Source organism: Talpa europaea (genome assembly GCF_964194135.1).
Source record: "Talpa europaea genome assembly, chromosome: 6".
Classification (NCBI taxonomy): Eukaryota; Metazoa; Chordata; class Mammalia; order Eulipotyphla; family Talpidae; genus Talpa; species Talpa europaea.
This window is the reverse complement of record NC_140072.1, coordinates 117186482-117211273: the sequence shown is the minus strand read 5'-3', so window position 1 is coordinate 117211273 and position 24792 is coordinate 117186482. Positions and strand designations below refer to the sequence as shown.

General features: G+C 34.7%; 1 protein-coding gene across 2 annotated transcripts in view; it reads left to right on the top strand.

The window, feature by feature from the left end:
- Positions 1 to 24792, top strand: part of MYCBP2 (MYC binding protein 2) — a gene marked incomplete at both ends in the record, with an annotated part of 205740 nt that overhangs the window by 141299 nt on the left and 39649 nt on the right. The window contains 5 exons of one of the 2 annotated variants that reach the window (XM_084234986.1): positions 2950 to 3072; positions 5854 to 6009; positions 20338 to 21981; positions 22535 to 22704; positions 23707 to 23951. In XM_084234986.1, the coding sequence (XP_084091112.1) occupies positions 2950 to 3072; positions 5854 to 6009; positions 20338 to 21981; positions 22535 to 22704; positions 23707 to 23951 (2338 nt within the window). The remainder of the gene's footprint in view (positions 1 to 2949; positions 3073 to 5853; positions 6010 to 20337; positions 21982 to 22534; positions 22705 to 23706; positions 23952 to 24792) is intronic. The other variant, XM_084234987.1, reaches the window with a different exon arrangement.

Genomic DNA, 24792 nt, shown 5'->3' with positions numbered 1-24792 from the left:
ATAGCTTTGGTGGGGAGAGGGGTTTCCTATTTTGTAAGAATTTCTGCTTTAAATTTTATTTTATCTCTTTCAACATTGATCTCATTTAATATGAGATTTTCCTTTTTGTCCCCCTCTTTTCATTTTCCTGGTGACAAAAATTTGTTCTTCAAAGTTCAGACCATGTCATTAGGCGAAACTTTGACTACTCCTGACAGAATTAAGAATTGCCTCAATGTTCCTAAAGAACCACTAGAACAAAACTGATACTATACTGGAGTTAATTTTTGTTTCTTCATACTCAGATTGTGAGACAGTTGTGAATAAGTACAGGGTTTTTAATCTTTGTATTCCTATTTTTAGATCAGTTTTCACACATGCCTCTTGTTAACTAAATTTTTAAATACAAGTCGAGTCACAAAAATACTAGAACATCTCACTGAGTGGATAAGTCAAGTATAGACTTTTCTGCCCAATTACAGAATTTACAGGATAAGATAAACAAAACAACATACTTCTTTATTCTTGAAGAGAATAAATTTAAAACACTCATTATCCAAGAGGCCTTTACTATACATAGAAAAAAAAATAAAACTTGCATTAATAACAGCACATTTAGATATATTAATATTATACATTAAACATTTTCCCTTTTTCTCTACAACAGGCACTTGAGATACATTGTTTTCTTTGGGTAAAGCTCATACATTTGAAATGACTTGTCTGTGGCTATGCAGCTAAATACATGGCAGATATAGGACTTCAGCCAGAATCTTCATTCATATTTCAGATGCTGTGCTCAGCACCATACCACACTTTATCAGTAGTCCACTGAACATAATTTGAGCACGTACTCCCTTCCGACCATATCTTTACAGATAAACTTCTTAGGCATAGATGATGTGATCATAAAATAATGTTCTGAAGTGATAGAACTATTGTTATGTTTTGGGGGAAAAAAGGCTTCCTTTGATGAATATAAGGCATTTTACAAAATCATCTTCCCATTTACAATATACTTACTACATGCTATATTATTTTATTAAATATCTTCAGTATCTTCAGCATATGGGAATATTTAAATAAACAAAATACCTAATGTGAGATCAACTTTATAAATAGTTAAATAATATGAGAATGGTTTAGATGATGCTCAGAGGTCCTTTCTGGTTTAATCATTTTAACTGGAATATAGTATAATGTGTAAGAATGCACTCTGAACTGGACTGCCAAGGTACTAATGTACAAACTCTTTTCAGTTGTGTAACCTTGGCCAGGTTACCTAATATATCATGTGCCATAGTTTTCACATTTACAAAATTTGGATACTTTATAATTTTAATATGAAAGCTAATTGCACAAATAGCGTAAAGCTAGCACATGATAAGGTTAGCTATTTCTGCTAAGAGATATATTTAACCCTAAAAGAGGTATAAGAGAAGTTAATCATTTAATGATCCTTACTTTTTGCTCTTTTGATGTATATGCTTGATCATAAGTGAATTATAATAATTATATAATTATAATTATATAATACACTAAAACTGGAGTAGTAAGGAAAGACATGATGAGAAGCTAGCGTTTTAAAATCACTTAGTATATGATGTGGTATCCAAATGTTCTGCTCATTGGTATTAATGTGTAACTATTTTATATGGCAATAAGAGGATTGGTAAATTTATATGAAGTATAGTGTAAATAAAACAAAAGCTTTCTTTGTATAAAATGTTGCTCTCTGATATCTGTACACAAAACTAGTAGATAGTTATTGCTATAGTAAAAAGAGTTTACACTTGCTAGACTATTCTAAGTCTAGAGGTAAGAGTGTTTACTGTACAATTTACTGTTCTTGAGTATTTCTCATAAGAAATAATCCACTTCAGAAGTATTTCACACTGAAAAAGCATTGCCTAAGAAAAGTGCTAGGATTGGTTTCTTGAAATAAATAAATGCTGGTAATGGGATAGGCCATACAGTACCATGGGACAGCAAAATTCTAATTTATAAGTAAGAAGAAATGACCACATTCTTCTAGTTCCATATCTACACAAAGGAATAGTGACCTTTTAGAAATTTAAAACGTCATTATTAATGTTATTTTAATGGAGTAAATATTTTCTCTCATTATCTTTATTTGGTAGATATTATTTTCTTTTATTTACCTAGCATTAATATGATTTCAAAATTATGCTACTAATATTTTTAGTATTATCAGAATTTTCTAACCTCTTGATTGTTAATATGAGACAAACTTAGTTTATGTATTTCAGTGTTTCATTTGTGATTTGTAAGCTGGATATATTTGCCATTTCTATCTTGAAAAGAGAATTTCTGACACATTTGTTGACTTCAGGATGTGTTAATAACTCTGTATTACATCCTTTCATTGAGGGAAAATATCCTTATTTAATAAGGATAAGGAAAAAAAGTTCAAAAGTTGAATTTTTCATATAAGAAAAAATAGAGAAAAAACATAAATTGAAAAAGAGGTTAAATTCTCCACAGTTTTCACATTCAAAACTTGAAATATTTTATAAGTGAAAATTCTTCTTGGTACTTAGAAATCTTGTAAACTTTTTTCTACTTGAGTACTAATATACCAAATATTTTGATTGCTGGTTTATAAAAAAATTTTAAAATTTTTCATTTTGTAAAAAGCCTGTGTATAAATTTGTACAAATCTAAGATTTCCTAGTTCAGAAATATTACACTTAGTGATATGTGAAAGTAAATTGGCTCTATAGTAGCATATCTCTCATTTCTAAATTTCACTGTGTATTTGATCAGTGAAACAAAGATTTCGCCTATCATTTCATTGTCAAGGTGAATTAACTGGTATTTAGACTTGTCAAATCTAATTGTGAAGTTAATTTTAAATGTAATTATCGTAAGCTCTTGCTGTTTTCTCTCTTTTCTGAATAGGAAATAACACATGAGAAATTAATTTTATAGCTGTGTCTTTTATTATAGAACAAGTTCTTCTGGATCAAAATTCTCAAACTCCACCTCCAAGCCCTTTCTCAGTACAAGCTTTTAATAAAGGGGCAAGTTGCAGTGCACAGGGATTTGATTATGGACTTGGAAATAATAAAGGTAGGTTTTTAAAAGCAAGTCTTTTACTTACCTAACTTTAATATTTTTATTTTTTATTCATTTTTGTTCTTATTTACCCACAAAATTTTATTTAAGTTAAAATGTTTTCCTAGGAAACTGGTACTCAGAATGTTTTAGTATATGTTTACAAGCATTCTTGCTTTGTAACCATATCTAGTAAAAGAACTATTTTTTTTCATAACCCACATATTATTGAGAATAATGTTAACGAACAACAAAGGACTTTCCAAAACAACCATTTAAAATCAGATTACTATCAATTTTACTTTCACATAATATTGTACAATTCAATTTTAATAAAAATGTTTGATTTTTAATATCTAGCCAAGCTGCTCTAGTTGTCTTAGAATTATATGAAATATGTTTGGGTTTAATACGTATAATTACATCACAAAGTTAAAAAAAGTAAAATAAAATCCCTATACCATATGAATATAAAATGTACAGAGCTGTTTTGGCTGCATTAATAGAAAAGACCAACATAATGAACTGTCTAAAAAGTAGTTATTTTGAAATAATTTATACCTGGTTGCATTTGTATGTACATTCACACATATCTGTGTTCTTCCTGTGTGCTGATCCTGATTCCTTCAAAATCAGCCATACTATTAGCAGGTAACTAGAATTGAATGACAGGTAGGAGGGATAAGATAGCCTAGTGAAAATAATTCTCAGGATTTGATTTCAAGGAATAAATAGTGTCATTATACAAGTGAAATAATGAAATATTCAGCAAAATGCAGAATTACATCAGTGTGTAGGAAATACTTAATTTAAAATAAAACTACTTTCTATTGGATATCTTTAGTACTTCTCACAAAGTGTTTTTAGAAAAGAAGCCTAGCCTCAAGATTTCTTTTGGGTTTTCCTGCCCTATTGTATTGGTCTATTCTGCAGATTTGGATACTGTTTGCTTGCTCATTTCTGGTAGCTCATATTTCATTAACTTAAGTTATAGGCTAGATCTTCACTGTTATGAAGCGTATATGCTTGGTAGTGTTTTCTTCACATTTCTTTCTTTCTGCATTGACAACCTTTAAATTAAAAGCTGTGTTTACTTACCCATAATGTACTTCTGTACTAATCTCTTTTAAAGTCATGTTTAATTCAAACTGTGTGCTTCAGTCTCTGTACTTCATGTCTAAATGGTACTGATGGCCATCACTCTAAATCAATCTTAAAATATAATTTACTAAAACATCATAGAAATACAAATCAACTTTCAAGGGATACAACATTGCTGAGAACATTTGTTATTAAATACCAATAATAAAGTATTACTTTTAAAAGTGTGATTGTGCCAATATTATTTTAAAATACTGTGTACCTGTTGCTAGACTTTTAAAATACTTAGATGGAATGAAGAAATACTATGAAACTTATATCTGATTAAATGCATCTAACTTTTATTATCTTAAACAATACTTCCCACTTTTAACTCTTTATACTGTCCACAATCAAGAAATCATTTTTGGGAGGGGGCCTAGAGGTTGAGTCTCAGTGCTATCACCTCTACAGCTTGAGTTTGATCTCCAGCCAGGGAGCAGACCCACATCTGGCACAGCACACCTCTCCTTTCTTGCCCTCTGCTCTCCTTAGCAGTGTATTACAGTGGGTCTGCCTGTTCTGCTTTCCAGTCTGTCTGGTAAATCCCCTTATGTCCTGCACTTCTGGCCAGCACCCCAGTTCTTCTACAATTAATAAATAAAGATAATAATTTTAAAAAATCATTTTTTTGCAAAAAGCCTTTTTCCTTAAAACAATTTTATAAAATTGTCAATCACTTAAAATCCTTTCTATAATCTACAACATTAATTTTTTTAAGTAGAGATGTGTAGTTTGCCTACACAATTCTTTCCAGAAAATATCTATTCCTTATTGGTGCTTCATTTGAAATTTTCTATTATAAAACCTGGTTATATTTAAGGAATAAAGTTGGAAGAGTACTATTTTCCATTTTTGTATTAAACTTGTATAGATATATTTGGTCTCCTTTTCTCTTTCAACATCATTTAAGCTATTTTATATATACATTCTTAAAAATAAAAGCTACTCTCCATCTAATAATAGTTTCATTAAAAGTTTTTATTAAAGTTCTTTGTATTTAAAGTAAAAATGCTGGAATTCATATTTGAGATACTTTCCAATTAGATCGCTCACGTTCTTTTTTATCTTGTAAGACTTACAGATTTTTATATAACCTAGTCGTACAAGAGTATGCTTTAAGAAAGTACTTTTTTAGCAGTAACTTTAAAAGGAAAATAGCACTTTATACCTGTAATATAAATATGTTACTAAGTTAAAACATATACTTTCTCTTCCTTAAATTCTAAATTTTGAAAAAAGCCTGTTCATATTATGAAGTATTCTGATTATGAGGCAGAGTGATTTAGTCATTTTAGATGAAATCATTTTCTTAAATCATCATTTATACTTGCATGGTATTGAATCAATTTATAGATTCTTCATAGACTCTGTATCCTTCCATGCTCCTGCTAGATGCTGTATGTGAATTTAAATGGATTTGATTTTGTAGGTGGGCTATTATGTAAGATTGGTTGGGTACTTCCTTATTAAAGCAACATGTAAAACTTGGTCCCTAGTTTGAGATTAATGATCAACAACTTCCATGAATATTTGAATTAGCCTAGTTTTACTTAGTGTTTAACTTTATCTGAATGTCATAAAGCACCATTTACTTTGCCGATTTGGATGTTAATAAATAACGAGTTGTAGTTTTAACTGTTTTGCCCACTGCAGGTGACCAACTGAGTGCCATATTGAATTCCATTCAGTCACGGCCCAATCTCCCAGCTCCTTCCATCTTTGATCAAGCTGCAAAACCTCCCTCTTCCCTAGTCCACAGCCCATTTGTGTTCGGACAGCCCCTTTCCTTCCAGCAGCCTCAGCTTCAGAGTAAGTCTGTCAGCCTTACCTGCCTCATCAAGCCATTTCTGAAGCTTTGTTCTGAGTTGTTTATCAATTATTAATTATTTATCAACTCACCTGACTGGTTTTATTTAATGAGGATGTTATCCCTTCCCACATTTTTGAAGCATTTAAACTATTCTGAGCTATGACAACCTGCAGCTAAGATATTTGTTTTTTTTCCTATTTTTTTAAGTGTAGTTACTCAAATATGACTATTATACTTTCTATTCTGATTCCAGTATAAGCAAATACATACTATAACCATGTTAAGAAAAATATTTGATTAAAATTTTATAACATCTTGACTATGCTAAGCATCAGGTATAGGGATAACTCATTGTTTTGCTTTGGATTTTTGTTAGTTAATGCCCCAAGAGAGTAAAGCTTTTTCACTTTATAAGTCGTGGGCAAGAGATTACAATGGGCAGGTTGGTTGGTTTCTTTAAAGTAAGTGTGGTATTCGTGGAAAGTATAGCAACTTACGTTTCCATTTTTTCTTAAATTGTTGTTTCTTTACTTTTTTGTTGTTACTATTCTTATTCTTAATATACTGAAACTCATCGCTTGATTCCAGTTCTGCCTTCTAGGATCACTCTAGCCTTGTATCCATCATAGTAACTTATATTGATATAAAAAATAGACCAAAACAAATTACACTTAACAGACTGTTCTTTTTTTCTTAATAACTTCCTGAAGTTTCCATATAAACTTCTTCAAAGTTCCTTCCTGTATGATAGCAATATGGTCTTTTTGACATTAACTTTACATGCTGCTATATGATATATAAACACATCCACTGAATGATATAATTTATGAAAGTCTTAGCTCATAAACCCATTGTTTGAAATCAAATGAGTGATCTCTTTGCTTTAATAAAATACAATCATATTTAGGTCTAAGTTATTTTTAATACAAAAATGTTTGGATGACTATTAATAGAATTACTTAAGAGAGAGCCATCTCATTTAGTTTTTATTAGGCACAGGATAGTTATAGTTAGGAAATAGTGTTATTCATTATGATATTTATGTGAGGTAAATATGCAAATTATGAACTCTTAAAGGTTTGTATTATGCATTAGGCAAGTTTAATTAATGAAATTAGTTTGGAAATATAAGCAGTATCGATTTTTAGCTAATATCATGGAGATGATATGATATTCACTAGAATATTCTTAAAATAAGAATTCCATGGATATAAAAATAGGTTTTCCTTCCTTGATAAGCATTAGAGAAGGGTGAAATGAAAGTGCAGGCTTAATTTACTTATTACATGGAGCAACTGATGTACCTCGGTTACAGGAAAGTTTAAAGGTAAAAACAAGGGGGAAAATAATAACCAATTAGGCAGAAAATTCAGATTGGAAATTACCGTGATAATTTCATGGTAGACAAGAAGACTAAGAAATAAGGACCTTTTTGTTCTACCTAAAATGTAATTGTGAATAATATATTTAAAAACAAAGTATATAGATCATAATAAAACCAATTTGTCTCTTTCAAAAGATAACAGGCTTCTAATTGATACTGTGTCACTATAATTGTATGTATATCATAAGTGTTGTCAGTACCACCACTTCCTTTACCACCACCTTGGAGCAAATTTGAAATCGTGACCTAAAAATATCTGAATCATTTAGTTACGTGGGCTCCAACATTGAGAAATCACTTCGATCTTTTTACAAACCTCTTATTCTTAGCAGAGTATCACTGGAGTTTCACTTCCACATTCCAGAAACCAGAAGTCTGTCTTTAGCATAAGTGAAAATGGTATAGAATCTAAAAGTCATTTTTAGGGTTTGGAAATAAATTAGAATTGTATTAACCATATAATATTGGCAAAATTAAATGTGGCAGAGTACACATTGTTAAGACTGCTGAACAAGATGTTCATTCCTGAACTTAACAGCCATCCAGCGTAGCAGCATTTCACCTACTGTAGATGACTTACTCATAATGGATTTCCTTTCCATTTGAATGAGAGTAAAATGAGAATCATTTTTGTCTTACACTCTTGTGATTTTTGTTTATCCTGGTAGTCACCACTGTGTACTAAACACTACACTTAAGTACTTTTTTACATCTTCATTTGAGATAGTGTCTTCATTTTTATAGATAAGGAAACTGAGGTTAGAGAAGATAAATGATTTCCCATAGAAACCTACATAGTAAAATGATAGAGCCAGAAAGTAAAACCAGTTCTGTTGACTACAAAGGCCATGTTTTAAAATATTAAAATATTCAGCTTTGCCACTGATGAATAATGCAAAATTTGTTCCTAAATATATGTTTCTTAAACTTCTGTTTATATTTAGTTCCAACAACAAGGGTATTATTAGCTTTGTTTGGATTAGTTATTTTCCCCTTTATAGTTTATAGCAAGAGAAAAAGAGGAGTGTGTATATAGACCTTTCCTTTAATGTTCTGTAGTTTTTATTTCAAAACATGTAGTTTTTATTTTTTTAATGTTTTAGAATTTTTTTTTAAAGATTTATTTATTTATTTTATTATACAAGCACTGGGTATAGTCAGAAGCGTAGGAGGGTGAGAGAATTCACCAAAGCCAGAGCGGGGAGCAGAGCAGGCAGAAGGAACGAAGTACACTGCTGAGGGGAGCAGCGGGCGGCAGGAGAGGTCTGCGCGCCATGTGGGACTCTCCTCCAGTGGCCGGGGAGCAGGTGGGACTCGAACCAGCTCTGCAGAGGCTGCGGGCAGCTTCGCAACCCAGCGCTCAACTGCTGCGCCACCGGGGAGGCCCTAGAATTTTTTTTTAAAGATTTATTTATTTATTTTATTATACAAGCACTGGGTACAGTCAGAAGTGTGGGAGGGTGAGAGAATTCAGCAGAGCCAGACCAGGGAGCAGAGCAGGCAGAAGGACCGAAGTACACTGCTGAGGGGAGCAGCAGGCGGCAGGAGAGGTCTGCGCGCCATGTGGGACCCTCCTCTGGTGGCCGGGGAGCAGCCGGGGATGGAACCTGCGCTGCAGAAGCTGCTGGCAGCTTTGCAACCCGGCACTCAACTGCTGCGCCACCGGGGAGGCCCAAAACATGTAGTTTTTAGAACTAGTAAGTGCTTTAGCAATAATGTTCCAGTGGACTGAGATAGAGACTGGTACCTGTGCCTGCTTTCTTTTAAGATTATTACATTCAGGCCTCCCCGGTGGCGCAGTGGTTGAGCACTGGGTTGCGAAGCTGCCTTCAGCCTCTGCAGCGCCGGTTCGATCCCCGGCTGCTCCCCGGCCACTGGAGGAGGGTCCCACTTGGCGCGCAGACCTCTCCTGCCGCCCACTGCTCCCCTCAGCAGTGTACTTCGGTCCTTCTGCCTGCTCTGCTCCCCTCTCTGGCTCTGGTGAATTCTCTCACCCTCCTGAGCTTCTGACTGTACCCAGTGCTTGTATAAATAAATAAAATAAAATCTTCAAATCCTTTAAAAAATAAAATAAAATAAAATAAATTTCTAAAAAAAATTAAGTAAAATCATGACATCTTGATGGTTATCTTAAAAAAAAAAGAATATTACATTCATTATTTCATAAAATAACGTATTTCGCATTCTCTTTATTAAAGATTGCATTGTTGACAGACAAGTTAAAATTACACCTTTAAGTAATTTATAGATATATTTTCACTAAAAATGAATGATCAAAATGTTCTCATGATTTTATAATTAAATTTCAAAAGCCAGTTTTTAAGTATTTCAACTGTGTTTCCTAATAGGCCTGCCATATCTACCACTTTGTTATTCCCTAAAACGTCTGCTCTTTAGTATACCTTATTACTTGGGCTTAGAAAAATTAAATGTTTATCCTTTTTATATTTTCTGTTAGGACTTAATTGTGGTATTACTGATGTACAAGAAAATGCTTACTTTATGTATGCATTTTGGTGAGTTTGGGTATATGCATACACCTGTGTTATCATCACCCCATCATTTTAACTCAGACTTCTCATCCTTGTCATTTGAGATTCTCTTCCTTCTCCCCCACCTTTCAATTTTTTAAGACATATGATGTCATGTGATGGTATGATTAATTTCTGTAGTTCAAAAGACTTAGGGAGCAATCCAGCTTTCGTTAACAGATAAAGAAATTCTCTGTCGCTTGCCCAAAGTCTTGGCAAATCTAGGGCTTTAATGAAAGAGACTCTCAACTTACTCCAGTGACTGATTTCTCTGATGTAAAGTTACCACTTTTTCCCTTGCAACTTTTAAGCAATTTGTGGAAAAACAGATTTATTATTTTTCAGAGCATCCATAACCCTCTTATGTATCAAGTTACTATTTAATAATACTGTTTCTCTTTTCTTGAAAATATTTGACGTTTTTCTTTCTGAGGCTTAAAATACACTCATCAAATTTTGCTCAGATGTTCCTTTGTCAGCCACAACAAGCTCTGAAATGATACTCTTTTCCCAAATATTATACCCATTAACCAAATTTACTTGGGATTCACTGCATATTCATTAGTAGGCTATGGTATGTTTTATGCAAGTGTAGTTATGTCTGAAAATCATTTATAGACACATTGTATTTTGGTGGGTATCCTCCTTACATATTTTCATCCATGGTTCTTTGTACATTTTAGTGAAAAGCTTGTTTCTGTTTATCTTTAAGTGGAGATTTTGTTCTAGCTTTTATTCTTTTTTTTAATTCTTTATGTATACTAGCATGTATGTAAGTAAATATTAGTTCCTGTTCTGTCGTAAACTCCTTAGCAGTCACATAATTTCACTTTTCTCCTGACACTTACTAGGATTCTGGATATATTGATAATGCAGTGATAGTTCTTCTAAAGCTGCCAGTCTAAATAGCTGTCATAGCTAAGACTAGGTAATTATTACCACTGTCACCTTCTTTTAAATCATCTGAAATAACAGAAGTGGCAATAATTTTCTTTGAATTGTTTGGTTACTCACATCTCTTGGCCATGTAGAAGGTTTCATTTATATATATAGTCTCCTCAAAAACCAATAAACTAGTTTTTTAAAGTAATTAGTTTCCAGAATATCTGGATTATACTGTCAGTATGATTGTACCCTGTCAAAATATCTGAAGTTCTATTTACAGACTATAAGTCTGTAATCCCAGTCAAGTACTGGGATTTAAATTGAGTGAAGGAAATCAGGAACACTGTTCATATCATTTGTAAACATGATGAAATCTTACCGTCTATGAAGGATCTATAGAATTAGATTTCTTTCTTACATCTCAAAAAATACATACAAACACAAAAGTGTAGGCATGTATAAGCACAAGCAGAATACAGTGAAATTTGAACTTTGTCAAAGATTTATTTACAAAACTTCCTCAAGTTCTTTCAAGTTTCTATGTTAGAATTGCATCTAGTAGTTTTACTGATACGATAAATATTTTCACTGTCATTTGTACTGCCTCTTCAAGACTGAGAACTAAAAAACAAGAAACCAAAAAAAAAAAAACTTGAAGAATATTTCCTCCAATTATTATGTGTAACATTCCAGTGGAATATTCTGTTAAAAAATATCCATCAATAATATTTATTCTGTTACACACTAGTATTATTTCAATTAAAAAATTGTCATTAAGGGAAAAAAATAGCACATACATAAAATAATACAATATATACATGAAATTCAGGGAAAAGATAAATAACAAACATTTGAAAAGATTATAAAAATACTATTTCACCTTGTTGGAGTATCAGACAATCATTTATGCAATGTGATTACACATCTGACTTATTGAATATAATGCATTTTCATTATAGTGGCCTTCCTAATTCTGTGACTGTAGTTTTGATTATCACCTACCAATAATTTGAAAATAATTATGGCTTGAAAATTATGCATATTAGGAAGTCCACAAATTTAATGCTAAGACATTTGTTATTGAAAATAACTGCTGTGAGTTTTATTTTGTAATATCATTGTGATATTTTTGAAGTTTAATATTTATGACATTTACATCAGAACTCATAAGTGATCAACCTTGCTATTTTTGATCTTTGGTTGATTGCTGAGTTTTAATTGTGAAATTTAACATTTCTAATCATTGTTGACTTATCAGTGGGGAAAAGTAAAATAAAATGTAAAAAAAATAACTGAGGTTACCCCTCTTTGGCATCTCATTCTGTAGACAACTATCAGGGGTTACTTTTTCAGCTTGTCTTTATCTGACTATTAATTGAGTTACTTTATATTCCATATATTGGTGACACTATCTGGTATTTATCTTTGTCCTGGCTTATTTCACTTAGCATTATCCTGTCAAGCTCCACCTATGTTGCTGCAAATTGCTTTCAAAAATTGTTTCTTCGTATTCACTCGAATCTTACCTAGGAATCCAGTCTCTATAGACTTTGCAACATAGTGAAAAGACTTCAAGACTATTTTGACTTCACCTTTTACAGGAGTTTGCCCTTAAACCTTTTATAGAACACTGCATTTTACAGTGTCCCTGTAGTTTTCACATTTATGTTTATAGGTGCCTTCCAATTGAGATACTATTCTGAGTTCTTGCTCTTGTATCCTGGTGCTAAACCTACTCTTCACAGATTTTAGCCACCAAGTCACAAGACTATATCCTTAAGCATGACAGTTTGAATACCCTGTGAATTAACTCCCCCAATCAGAACTTGCCACCCTCTTAACTGGTATTTTCAATGATAGTTGCAAACTATGTATTATATAAGATTTAAATAGCATTAAAATTCCTTTTGCAGTGCCTGCCACTTTTTGGATTTTACAAGCTTCTAAAAGAGGGATACTCAAAAACAATGATTAAAAAAAGTTACTTAAAAATATTTTTTTAACTTAGCTGACAGTTTTTGATGGAATGTATGTCATGTCTTTATATCCACTCCTACCATTCTCTCCTGAATTCACTGCAAGGACCCCTTTGCCTCAGAAATTGCTCTGATTTCTAAGTTCTCATTATACTTGACCTATGTAGGAGGCAGGAACGGACACGGTGCAGGTTTTCTAATCCCATGCAGATGGTTGAAGGAGTTGGAGTCTTCAGTGGTTTTTTGCAGGTCTTTTATTGGGGTTCACCAGGCATATGGCAGGCAGGGGTGCTGGGGGGCCGGGAGGCTGGCAGGCCTCCCAGCCCCCAGCAAGTCTTCACTCTATCTGGGTTCTCCGGCCTTCTCTCAGCTTCTGCTTCTCTTGCTTCTCTCTCGGCTTCTGCTCGTTCTTGGCTTCTCTTTTGGCTTCTGCTGGCGTCCCCGTGACGCCGCCCTTAAAAGCCCAGTGTCAGCCCAGGTGAATCCCATCTACCTATGCCCACACCCTATTCCAGGTGCCCACCATCAGGCATGCATTCAGGACCGCAAGGATCCATCACCTATCCTGATGTCAGGAGGGCAGAAAAGCCTGACATTTTTCCTTACCCTACAGTCCACCCCCTCAGGGTTTTCTGCCATACAATCTACATATATACAATTTTCTTAGCAAACAAACAATGCAGCCATGGCCCACAAAAGCAAATACATCACCATGTAACAAAATACAACAGAACACAAATAGGTCCAGCAGGGCCCCAACCTAGTGGCAAAAGACAATTATTGGTACCAGCAGATGAGCCACCAAATCTGCTGTGGAAGGCACTGCTCGTATGAGGGAGGGGAACCACTCACAGCATCTACTGTAACACACCAGGAGCCGTCAGGCTTCCTGGCCTTCTTTCTGGCCTTCCTGGCCTTCTTTGGGAACCACTCACAGCATCTACTGTAACACACCAGGAGCCGTCAGGCTTCCTGGCCTTCTTTGGGTGTAGTCTCAGTTACAAGCCACACACCGCATCCACCCCCAGGATGCACTCACTCTGGGATTGGCGATTCTATACTGTTGGGGGTAATCGCCAACCCTCAGGGTTTCTGTCTGCAGTCGCTCCAACACCCGGCTTTCATAGCCACCCATGCGACTCGCAGACCCCTGCACTCAGGCCAACCCACTGCACAAGCACATGGGTCGGGGATCCAAACTCTACATTCGGCTTGGGCTCCACCCCAAGCCATGTTCCCCACCCGTCCCCCAAGGACGGGGTCCTCAGCTCCTCACCCTTACTCGACAACGAGCAGGGCATCACCCACAGGTGATTTTAGGAGACTCACTGTCCTTCCTCGGCTTACTTAACAGCCACTCAGGGCTTCTCAATCTTAGCATTAGTACCAGCTTTTGCCTTCTCAGTTGGCTTTTCTCTTCCACCTAGCTGCTGGGCATACACAGGCTGCTTTTGGCCATCAAGGCCCACTGGCCACCCCTAGATTTTCAAAAAAAACATAACCTGCCAAGGTCCTCCGCCTTCTGGCGGAATTGTCAGTCCAAGTTCATCAGTCAAAGTCCACTGGCCTCTCCCTGCATCAGCACTGGCGAGCTCCGAATCGTGGTCCTCTCCTTCCCGACGATTCTGCTGCCTCAGGGGTTGTTGGCTGGTCCTTTCAGGTGTCGTTGGGTGGTCCTCTCGGGTGTCCCCTCCTCCACACGAGGTCTCGTCCCGTAGCTCCCAGACCTTGTCCACCCTCTGTGCCGCCAGGGCGCCTCCAGCGTCGTCACAGGCAAACAGAGTCTGTTACTCCTTAGTCCTTCCAGGTCTTCGGAGGGCTCCATACCCGTCTGCGTGGATCATCTTGCTGACTTACGCCAATTGTAAAGGCAGGAAGACACAGTACAGGTTTTCTGATCCCATGCAGACCGGGTAAAGGAGTCAGAGTCCTCAGTGGTTTTTTGCAGGTCTTTTATTGGGGTTCACCAGGCATGGCAGGCAGGGGTGCTGGGGGGCCGGGAGGCTGGCAGGCCTCTCGGCCCCCAGCAAGTCTTCACTCTATCTGGGTTCTCCGGCCTTCTCTCAGCTTCTGCTTCTCTTCTCTCTCGGCTTCTGCTCGTTCCTGGCTTCTCTTTCGGCTTCTGCTGGTGTCCCTGTGACACCACCCTTAAAAGCCCAGTGTCAGCCCAAGTGAATCCCATCTACCTCTGCCCACACCCTATTCCAGGTGCCCGCCATCAGGCATGCATTCAGGACCGCAAGGATCCATCATCTATCCTGATGCCAGGAGGGCAGAAAAGCCTGACCTTTTTCCTTACCCTTTATATCCGCTTCTACCATTCTCTCCTGAATTCACTGCAAGGACCCCTTTGCCTCAGGAATTGCTCTGATTTCTAAGTTCTCATTATACTTGACCTATCAGAAGTGGTTGACAGGGTTAAACTCACTTTCTTCCTTGAAATGCCTTTATTTGCCAGCTGGATGTTTCCTACCTATTAAACAATTCATTTCCTGTCTCTTTTCTATATTCTCCTTTACTCTGGTTTCCTAGGAATGTCCCAGCTTTTGGGTCTCTTCTAAGACCTTACACCTTGAGTGTCATGGAATATTACTTAACATCTGTACACATATGACCACCAACTTATATATAAATAAGTATTATTTAAAATAAATAAATATTATTTGTTCATTGCCTCTCTCTTTTCACTTAGAGAATTAAGCTCCATAAGAACAAGACTTCATTCCTTTATTCATTATATCCTCAGTACCTAAAACTGACATATGATAATATATACTCAGTACCTTACATGGCATTACTTATTAGTGTATGGGTAATCTTTAATCTAGGCTATAATAATGAATGTAAATCATTACTTTTTCTGTTTTGAGAGAAGTGTATGTTGTATGCAGTTTTTTATTTCACCAGCAGTCTTTATTACCTCAATTTATTTTAGTTCAGTTGATTATATTTACTTTGTTTACCATTAGTTAAAAATGTAAATAAAGTGGATTTTTTTCAGATTTAGATAACATTTTTTTTAGCATGCTGCTTTTAGACATTCACACATTAAAGAATTAATTCTTTAACAAAAATAACCTTATTTACTTTTAAGTACTTCATTCTCTGCATGGTAAATCATTAATGTGTCTAACATTTTTCAATGACTTGTAAATTTTCTTTGCTTTGTGTTGTGAAACTTTTTATAAAATAATATGGTATCTAATAACATCTGCAAAAGAAACACTAAATATTGGAATTAGCACTAAGATTGCTCACTGAAAATGGATTCAGAAAAGTACTCAACAATAAAACTCACCTTGGTTCATCCTAAGGCACACATGGAAAAACCATAATCATGTGTCCATACTGAAAACCAGGTCTAGGTTAAACTGTAACATTTTCTTATATCCCACTATTAAAAAATATTTTACTTATAAGCTCTTATTTATAATCAAATGAGAACCAAATAAAGGAAAACTGAATTAAAGAAATATTGGTCTGAAAAAATATTCAAGTTTGACTTACAGAACTATGAACCTTACCTTTGAAGTGAATACATTGGGAGCCATCATTATTAATGCAAACTAATTAGTTTGACTTGTTTTCCATTTTAATTTTAGAGAAATACAAACTTGTTGAAAAATTTAGCAGATACAAACTTTTTTATAACAGTTAATAGTTACATACCATTTGAAATGCTTTGTTTTTGCTTGTGTTCTTGGCTAAATTTTTTTCCATTGAATCTGTGCTGCTTCTTTGCCAATGTTTTCCACTATAGAATCTCCATCTCGCAACCTTGCTTCTCGTGAGCGCATTTACAAAAATTATGGTGTAGCTGGGCCTGCCTCTGCTCTCTCATCTCTGTCTCACAAACTGAAGGGTGGGTATGCGTGCATTCATGGATGGGCCATTCTTAATAAAAATAGGTTTCACTAAAGAAGTTTTTAGTTCACTTCAGTCATTTTCATCCCATTCCATTTTTTAAGAATAGAATTTACCAATAAAATATACCATTTTATTTAGAATGTGCTATTTGGGTAACCTGTAACATATCTCTTCAGTGTTATAGTATTGATTATTATAATTGATATGCATGTTTATTGTATCTGTAGGTTAAATATTACATTTAATTTCAGATCTATGGAGGTCTTTAAAAATGAAATAGAATATATGTAAAGAAATGCCTTATTTGGAAAGTTACTCAAATCATTATTATCAGGACAAGGTGGTGTATAAAGCACACATTGTGTTCTAGAAGGATATATTATCTCATGTGACAGTTTAGTCTTAAATTCATTTTTCTATTATGGAATGTAAAAATCATTTTACTCACTTTTTATGAGAAACACTTTTTTAGTTAAATTATTTATCAAGGCACACATATTTGAATATACTTACCTATTCTGTCTAGCATATCTTCCTTACAGTACTTCTTAGTGACTCCTTTAATACTTTAAACTTAGACTATGTTTAAACTCTTGACAGTGGATCAAATTTCATATAACTTGAAAATTATGTCTTTTAAAATATAGATGCCTTTTTGATAGATATAGATTTACATATTTTTGTTTTAAAGTAATATTACTTTTATAATCCTGTATTTTAAGAAAATTTTATGAAAAAAAATTTTGCAGCAATAGCTAATATATGGCATAAATTTTCAAGTAATTACCACTCTTTCTTAGTAATAAGTAAGAGTTTTACATTTCTCCTTTGTGCAGTTGACAATGATACCATATAATATTATACTTTAATGAATACTATTATAAAACCACATCTATGCAAAACATAAAATTGTGTAAAGTGATATATATTATATAATGTGGCATATTGTATTATAGTATCATGGTATATTAGTGCATGGTATCATATAACCTAATGATTTTGGTGTGGAAAAATTACGCCGGTCATTATTGAATGAATGCTTAACATTTAACATATTTCCTAATTTGTTTGAATGTACTAAATTTCTATCCTGCCCTATATTATTACTTCTTCAGAATTCCTTCAGGATTAGAAAATGTTTTGTCCATTATCACTTAAACTTAGGATAAATATAAACTAAATTAAGTGATAGATGAGGAAGTATTACATGTGGTCTAAAGATTTTTAGCAGTTTGTATTTGTTGGCATTTTAAACAGCCACAGCATGACAATTTTGAGTAGCATTTTCTGTATCCTCCAATCTTGAAAGCCATATGAAGAAGATAAACATCATTTATTTAGTACATGGGTTCACCACACTTGACAAACTTAACATTTTTTTAGTATATGAAGTATATTTTGGAAAAGTAAATTTTTCAAAAATACTTAATGATTAATAAATGCATTTCAGGAAGAAATAATTCAGCTTTGTATCTGGAATACAATCTTAACTCTTCCCACTCATATACCTCAGAAAATATTTACCACTACTAAAGGTACAGAAATAAGAAATACAGATGCCTTTGTCTAATCCTCTTTGTATAGTATTTTTGCTTGCATATAATAAGGGGTATTCCTGATAATTGATAGAGCCCAATGTCCAGCCACCATCCCACACTCCAAATTAGTGACAAGTTCAGGCTGATGTTGAAGTTTACCAAATGCAGTATACTTGTCAATAAAATCTAGATATTTTATTGCTTTACCGATCTGTAAACTATAATAATAAGATGAGATGGAAAGCTGTTTCTTAAACTTTCATTCAGTGTGAAAGTACTTATAATCAAGATTGCAACTCCTTTTTTTCTGTGCTTCACTGAGACATCATATCTAGAGTTTTTTTCAATATTGTGATTTTTTTTACTCCTTGCCCCAAATATAGCCCAATTTTATTCTATATAAAAAGAGCAGATAAGATAAATGAAAATTCATGATAGAAAATAATTGCAGGAAGCTGAAAAGCAATATATTCAATGTAATTACTTTTATTCACCCAAAGAACAGGAATAATTATTCTAAACAACAGCATGTTGCAATTAAAACATATATTTAGTTAACCAGTGTGTCTAGATATACTATTTGCCTTTCTTCAATATTTGACTACAGAACTACTCAGTTGTAAACCTCTAACCCTTACGCAACAAAGGCTATTTCCTCCTCTGCCTGTTGTTTGGGAGCTGGAATTAGAAAAGTAGATTTTCAGAGAATCTGAAGGTTTGGGAATAGCAAAAGAGAAAAAAAGAATTCATTTACTCATTTCAACAAATATTCATTAAGCATGACAATATTCCCGGACCCATTCTTTACATTATAGCAGTGAAGAACAGCAGACAAAAATAAAAGACCTGTGAGTGTTCCATTAGGAGAGCAGATGCTGTCTTGATGCTGTCTAAACGAGAGCATGACAGCAAACAGGTATGCACGCACATGTGTACTGACTGCAAGCAAGCAAAAGAAACATTCCCCTGAATTATTCATATTTGTTTACATCTACATCCCTTTAAAAAAAAAAAAAAGGAGGGGGGATAACAACATTGTAACCAGTTAACTTCATTTAATTTACTAGCAAGATCTACAGATTTCATATTAAGTCTCATAGCTTTCCTGCTAGCAACTATTACTTTTATCAAGAATAAAAATTTCTATTTTATGAAGAAAAGGTAATGTTGAAGGTTGTATTATTGGAAACAATCCAAGAAGACTGGTCTTAAAGGAAAGCTTGAAGTAGGAAGGGAAGTCTGAATGAGGGCTAGGGTGCCCATGGCGAATGGAACCTTTGTAGAAATATCTACTAATTTATCTAGAAAGAGGGAGGTTATTTTTTCCCCTTTTTTGCAGTCTCCTGAGTCCTTGTCTCAAGGTTCCACAATTTGAACCTGCACTCCTATTTCTGATGATCCTACCATTTGTCTTTGTTCTAAGAGAACCAAACCGAGTTCTAATCAGCTAACTTAATGAATTAAATAAACTCTTGGAATACAACCCATTTATTAATAATAGGCTGTCTGAATTACACATCACTAAATCATAACTTTAGGACATTCATATGTTAATTATAAGTTTCTCTGATCCAATTAGTGAAATGGAGTGTGTCCTAAGCAGCTCTTTATTAGCCTAACTGTAATTATTTGTATTTTGAAAATGATAAGATCTAAATATAAATTCAGTATTTTCTAATTCAGTAGGACCTGCATCACTTACCCTAACAAGGATATGAGGTATCACTGTATTGGAAATTAGGTTGACTATTTCATACATAAAAATACATGTTTTAATAATTGCTTATTTCAAAATAAAGAATTACATTTTTTCTTTCTAGTCCTTCACTGAATTTCAGTTCTAATTATTGTTCTGGGATAAAGGTTTAGATATAGCTGATAATTCATATTGGTGAATAGGTACTATTTGTTCAATCTGTTTTATATCCATGAAAATAGTTTTTTATGGAAATGATTATATAATGATATAATTAAACTTTAGTGAGAAAAGTTTTTGCCTTTTCCTTTGTTCTTCAAATACTTATTTTTGTCTATGACAAGAAATATGAAAATATTTAGCTATGTTTTTTATTGCAGTATTTATTGGCTAAATTATCAGTAAGTTATAATTTTATTAACAAATTTCGCTATGAAATGGACCATGCAGGTGACCGAGGAACTATCTCAACATCTTCTAGACCAGTCTCTACATCAGGAAAATCAGAATTGTCCTCCAAACACAGCAGGTCACTTAAAGCTGATGGACGTATGAGCCGGACTACTGCTGATCAAAAGAAGCCAAGGGGAACAGAAGGTTTATCAGCAAGTGAATCTCTCATATTGAAATCTGATGCTGCAAAGTTGAGGTCTGATTCTCATAGCAGGTCATTATCTCCCAACCATAACACCTTGCAGACACTAAAATCTGATGGGAGAATGTCTTCTAGCTTCAGAGCTGAATCCCCAGGACCAGGTTCTCGGTCATCATCTCCTAAGCCAAAGACTCTCCCAACCAATAGGTCTAGCCCTTCTGGTGCTAGTTCGCCACGCTCCTCTTCCCCGCATGAGAAAAATCTACCTCAAAAGAGCACTGCTCCTGTTAAGACAAAACTTGATCCTCCTCGGGAACGTTCCAAATCAGACTCTTACACGCTTGATCCAGATACCCTCCGTAAGAAGAAAATGCCCCTCACTGAACCAATAAGGGGACGATCAACATCACCAAAAGCAAAATCAGTACCAAAGGATTCTAAAGATTCCCCTGGATCTGAAAATAGAGCTCCCTCTCCCCATGTTGTACAAGAAAACCTTCACAGTGAAGTGGTTGAAGTCTGCACTTCAAGTACTTTAAAAACAAATAGTCTAACAGATAGCACCTGTGATGAAAACAGTGAATTTAAAAGTATAGATGAAGGCTCAAATAAAGTTCATTTTAGCATAGGAAAAGCACCACTGAAAGATGAACAGGAAATGAGAGCATCCCCCAAAATAAGTCGAAAGTGTGCTAATAGGCACACCAGGCCCAAAAAGGAAAAATCTAGCTTTCTTTTCAAAGGAGATGGATCCAAACCACTAGAGCCAGCCAAGCAAGCCATGTCTCCTTCTGTGGCTGAGTGTGCCAGAGCAGTCTTTGCCTCTTTTCTGTGGCATGAAGGCATAGTACACGATGCAATGGCTTGTTCTTCTTTCCTGAAATTTAATCCTGAACTTTCCAAAGAACATGCTCCTATAAGAAGTAGTTTAAATAGCCAACAACCTACAGAAGAAAAGGAAACCAAATTAAAAAATAGACATTCACTGGAAATATCATCTGCACTGAATATGTTTAATATTGCTCCTCATGGACCAGATATATCTAAAATGGGTAGTATCAACAAAAATAAGGTGTTGTCTATGCTTAAGGAACCACCTCTGCATGAAAAATGTGAAGATGGAAAAACTGAAGCCACTTTTGAAATGTCCATGCATCACCCAATGAAGTCGAAATCTCCTCTTCCCTTAACTTTACAACATTTAGTGGCTTTTTGGGAAGACATATCTTTGGCTACTATCAAAGCAGCTTCCCAGAATATGATTTTTCCAAGTCCTGGTTCTTGTGCAGTTCTTAAAAAGAAAGAATGTGAAAAAGAGAATAAAAAGGCCAAGAAAGAAAAAAAGAAAAAAGAAAAGACGGAAGTTCGACCCAGGGGAAATTTGTTTGGTGAGATGGCCCAGCTGGCAGTGGGAGGACCAGAGAAAGATACTATCTGTGAGCTGTGTGGAGAATCACATCCATACCCAGTGACATATCACATGAGACAGGCTCACCCAGGTAAGTGCGATTATTAAATATAAATACTTTAAAATAAAAAGGAGGTAACTTTGAGTTGATTTGTACTATGAATTATGTTTAAGTATAGGGAAACCTGCCCAGATTTATATTTGATGATATCATTTTAAAATGTACTGTCAGTATAAGTGTTGTGAAAAATGGCTAAGAAAAATTCTAGTTGTATGGTGGTAAAGCAGTTGAGTATATTTCAGTGAATGACATTCTGAAATATTGTTGAAGTATTAAATGTTCTTTGTGTTACTGAAAGTATGCTTTAAAATGTCTCACACGATAAAAAAAAAAGGTATGTCAGTGTCCACAGGGCAGATCCTAATACTATCTCCTTTGATACTAGTGTTTTCCTGTTAAAAATTGCAAATTATTTTTTGGGTCAAGCATGATTATTTTTTAAAAAGTTAATAGCTTAGAAAAAAGTCAGGTGTTTGCTTCTGCATTTTGCTTACTTTGAGAAGTTGAATCGAATATTATAAATGGCAAAGATGAGACTATTAAGGACATTGTGTAAAAAATTTATTCTTGCTCTTGTTTCAAGGTTGTGGCCGGTATGCTGGTGGGCAAGGTTACAATAGCATTGGACATTTTTGTGGAGGATGGGCTGGTAACTGTGGTGATGGTGGCATAGGAGGAAGCACTTGGTATCTGGTGTGTGATCGCTGCAGAGAAAAATACCTCCGTGAAAAACAGGCTGCTGCAAGGGAGAAGGTATTTTTATTCTTCTCTAACTACAATGTTAATGATAGGGATAAACGTCATGAAAATATTTATATGATCGATTATATTTGATAACTCCATGGATGATAAAGATCAGCTTTTATAACAAATAATATAATACTTGGTCAGCTGTTTTTAATTACAGAAATAAATTACATCTTTGAGATAACAGAGGACAACTAACCTGTGGTACATATGCCTTATTGACAAATGTTTATTGTGTCATTCTTTGTTATTAATTATGTACTACTCTACACACAAATAATTTTCCCTCTTTTCCTTTTTCTCAACTCTCCTTTTTTCTTTTCCCTTTTTTTTTCTACCCTCTAACTTCTTTTTTTCTTTTTTTTTTTTAAGATTTATTCATTTTTATATAAGAACCAGGGTACAGGCCAGATGTGTGGGAGGGTGAGAGGATGCACTAGAGACAGAGCAGGGAACAGAACAGGTAGACTGATGAAATACACTGCTGAGGGGAGTAGGGGCAAGACAGAGAGGTCTGCCGCACCATGTTGGATTCTCGCCGGCCAGCCGAGATCAAAACTGCGCTGCAGAAGCTGTGGACAGCTTCACAGTGTGGCGCTCAAACACCTGTGCCACCATAGAGGCCCCTAACTTCTCTTTTCTTAATCCCTAGTTATATTGTAGGACTCATGGAAACTCAAGATTTTATCTAATGACACACCTAACAAAATATTCTTGCTAAATAAATATACACACAACAGATTATTTATTCTTTTTAAAAAATAATTACATTTAGTTTTTCCTAATTACGTTTTTATCTTTCACAGGGGGAATAAAAACATAGTTTGTATTCAGTATGAAGTAGATTCTGTTCAGGAAGTGCATGAAAGGAATGTTGTTTTTGGTAATCTTATTATTTTAAAATAGTTCTGCAAGATTTTAATAATTATTGTTTTGAACTCAAAATATGTAAGTTAAGGAATTTTTGTGTAAAAGTAGTAAAATTTCACTAGGATTTTTCTTTCCCAGGTCAAACAATCTAGGAGGAAGCCAATGCAAGTCAAGACTCCACGTGCCTTGCCCACTATGGAAGCGCACCAGGTGATTAAAGCAAATGCCCTCTTCCTGCTCTCCTTGAGCAGTGCAGCAGAACCAAGCATTTTGTGTTACCATCCTGCAAAGCCATTCCAGTCTCAACTGCCCAGTGTGAAAGAAGGCATTTCTGAGGACCTTCCTGTTAAAATGCCTTGTCTCTACCTGCAGACATTAGCTAGGTAATAACTGGTTGTTGTTTTTAATCACTTTTGATTAACAGCTGTTATTGATTAATATTCTATGAATATCCACACTACATTACATATTTTGTACAATAAATAGACCTTCGAAAATTTACTTTCTAAGTTATCTTGAGCAGTATATGACTGGTATACTTTATGATGGTAGGCATTTCAGAAAAGCATGTAAATGCTCTGTCAATTTGCATTATTATTAATATAAAATATGATCCTTGAAAGTAAGACTTCAGCTACCTTTTACTTTTTATTGGCTGACTCCAGTATGTTAATAGCGGGAACTGCCAAAGTGGAACTATAGGACTCTTTCATTTTTAAATCATCTTGGTAACATTTAAATGAGTAACAGCTGAATAACAGTTGTGTGCTAGACTTCGAAGACACCAAGATGAAAATAGTCATCATAGTTTCCATGTGCTCACATTCTGGTGAGAAGACAAACATGTAAATAAAATATTGCAAATATTATGTGAGTATCGGATGGAACTGGAAGGGATTTTGCTAAGCAAAATCAGTCAGAAGGAGGAGATGTTATATATATGTGGGACTTACAGTAAAGCAAAACAACAGGTCAGATAAAACAAAACCAATAACAAATTCTAGAAATCTGACTATGAAATTGAGGCTACCAAAGGGTGGGGGGACAGGAGGAGGAAAGGAAAGTCGGAGGGAGCACGTTGGACTATGATGGAGGAGTATGGGTGCCTGGTGATGGGTGTGATGTGGTAACACTCCTGAAGGGGGGTGATCCTAATCAGGTACAGTGTTGTAAATTAGTGTTACCACAATGAAAAAAAAAAAATGTGTGAGGAGTACTATAATA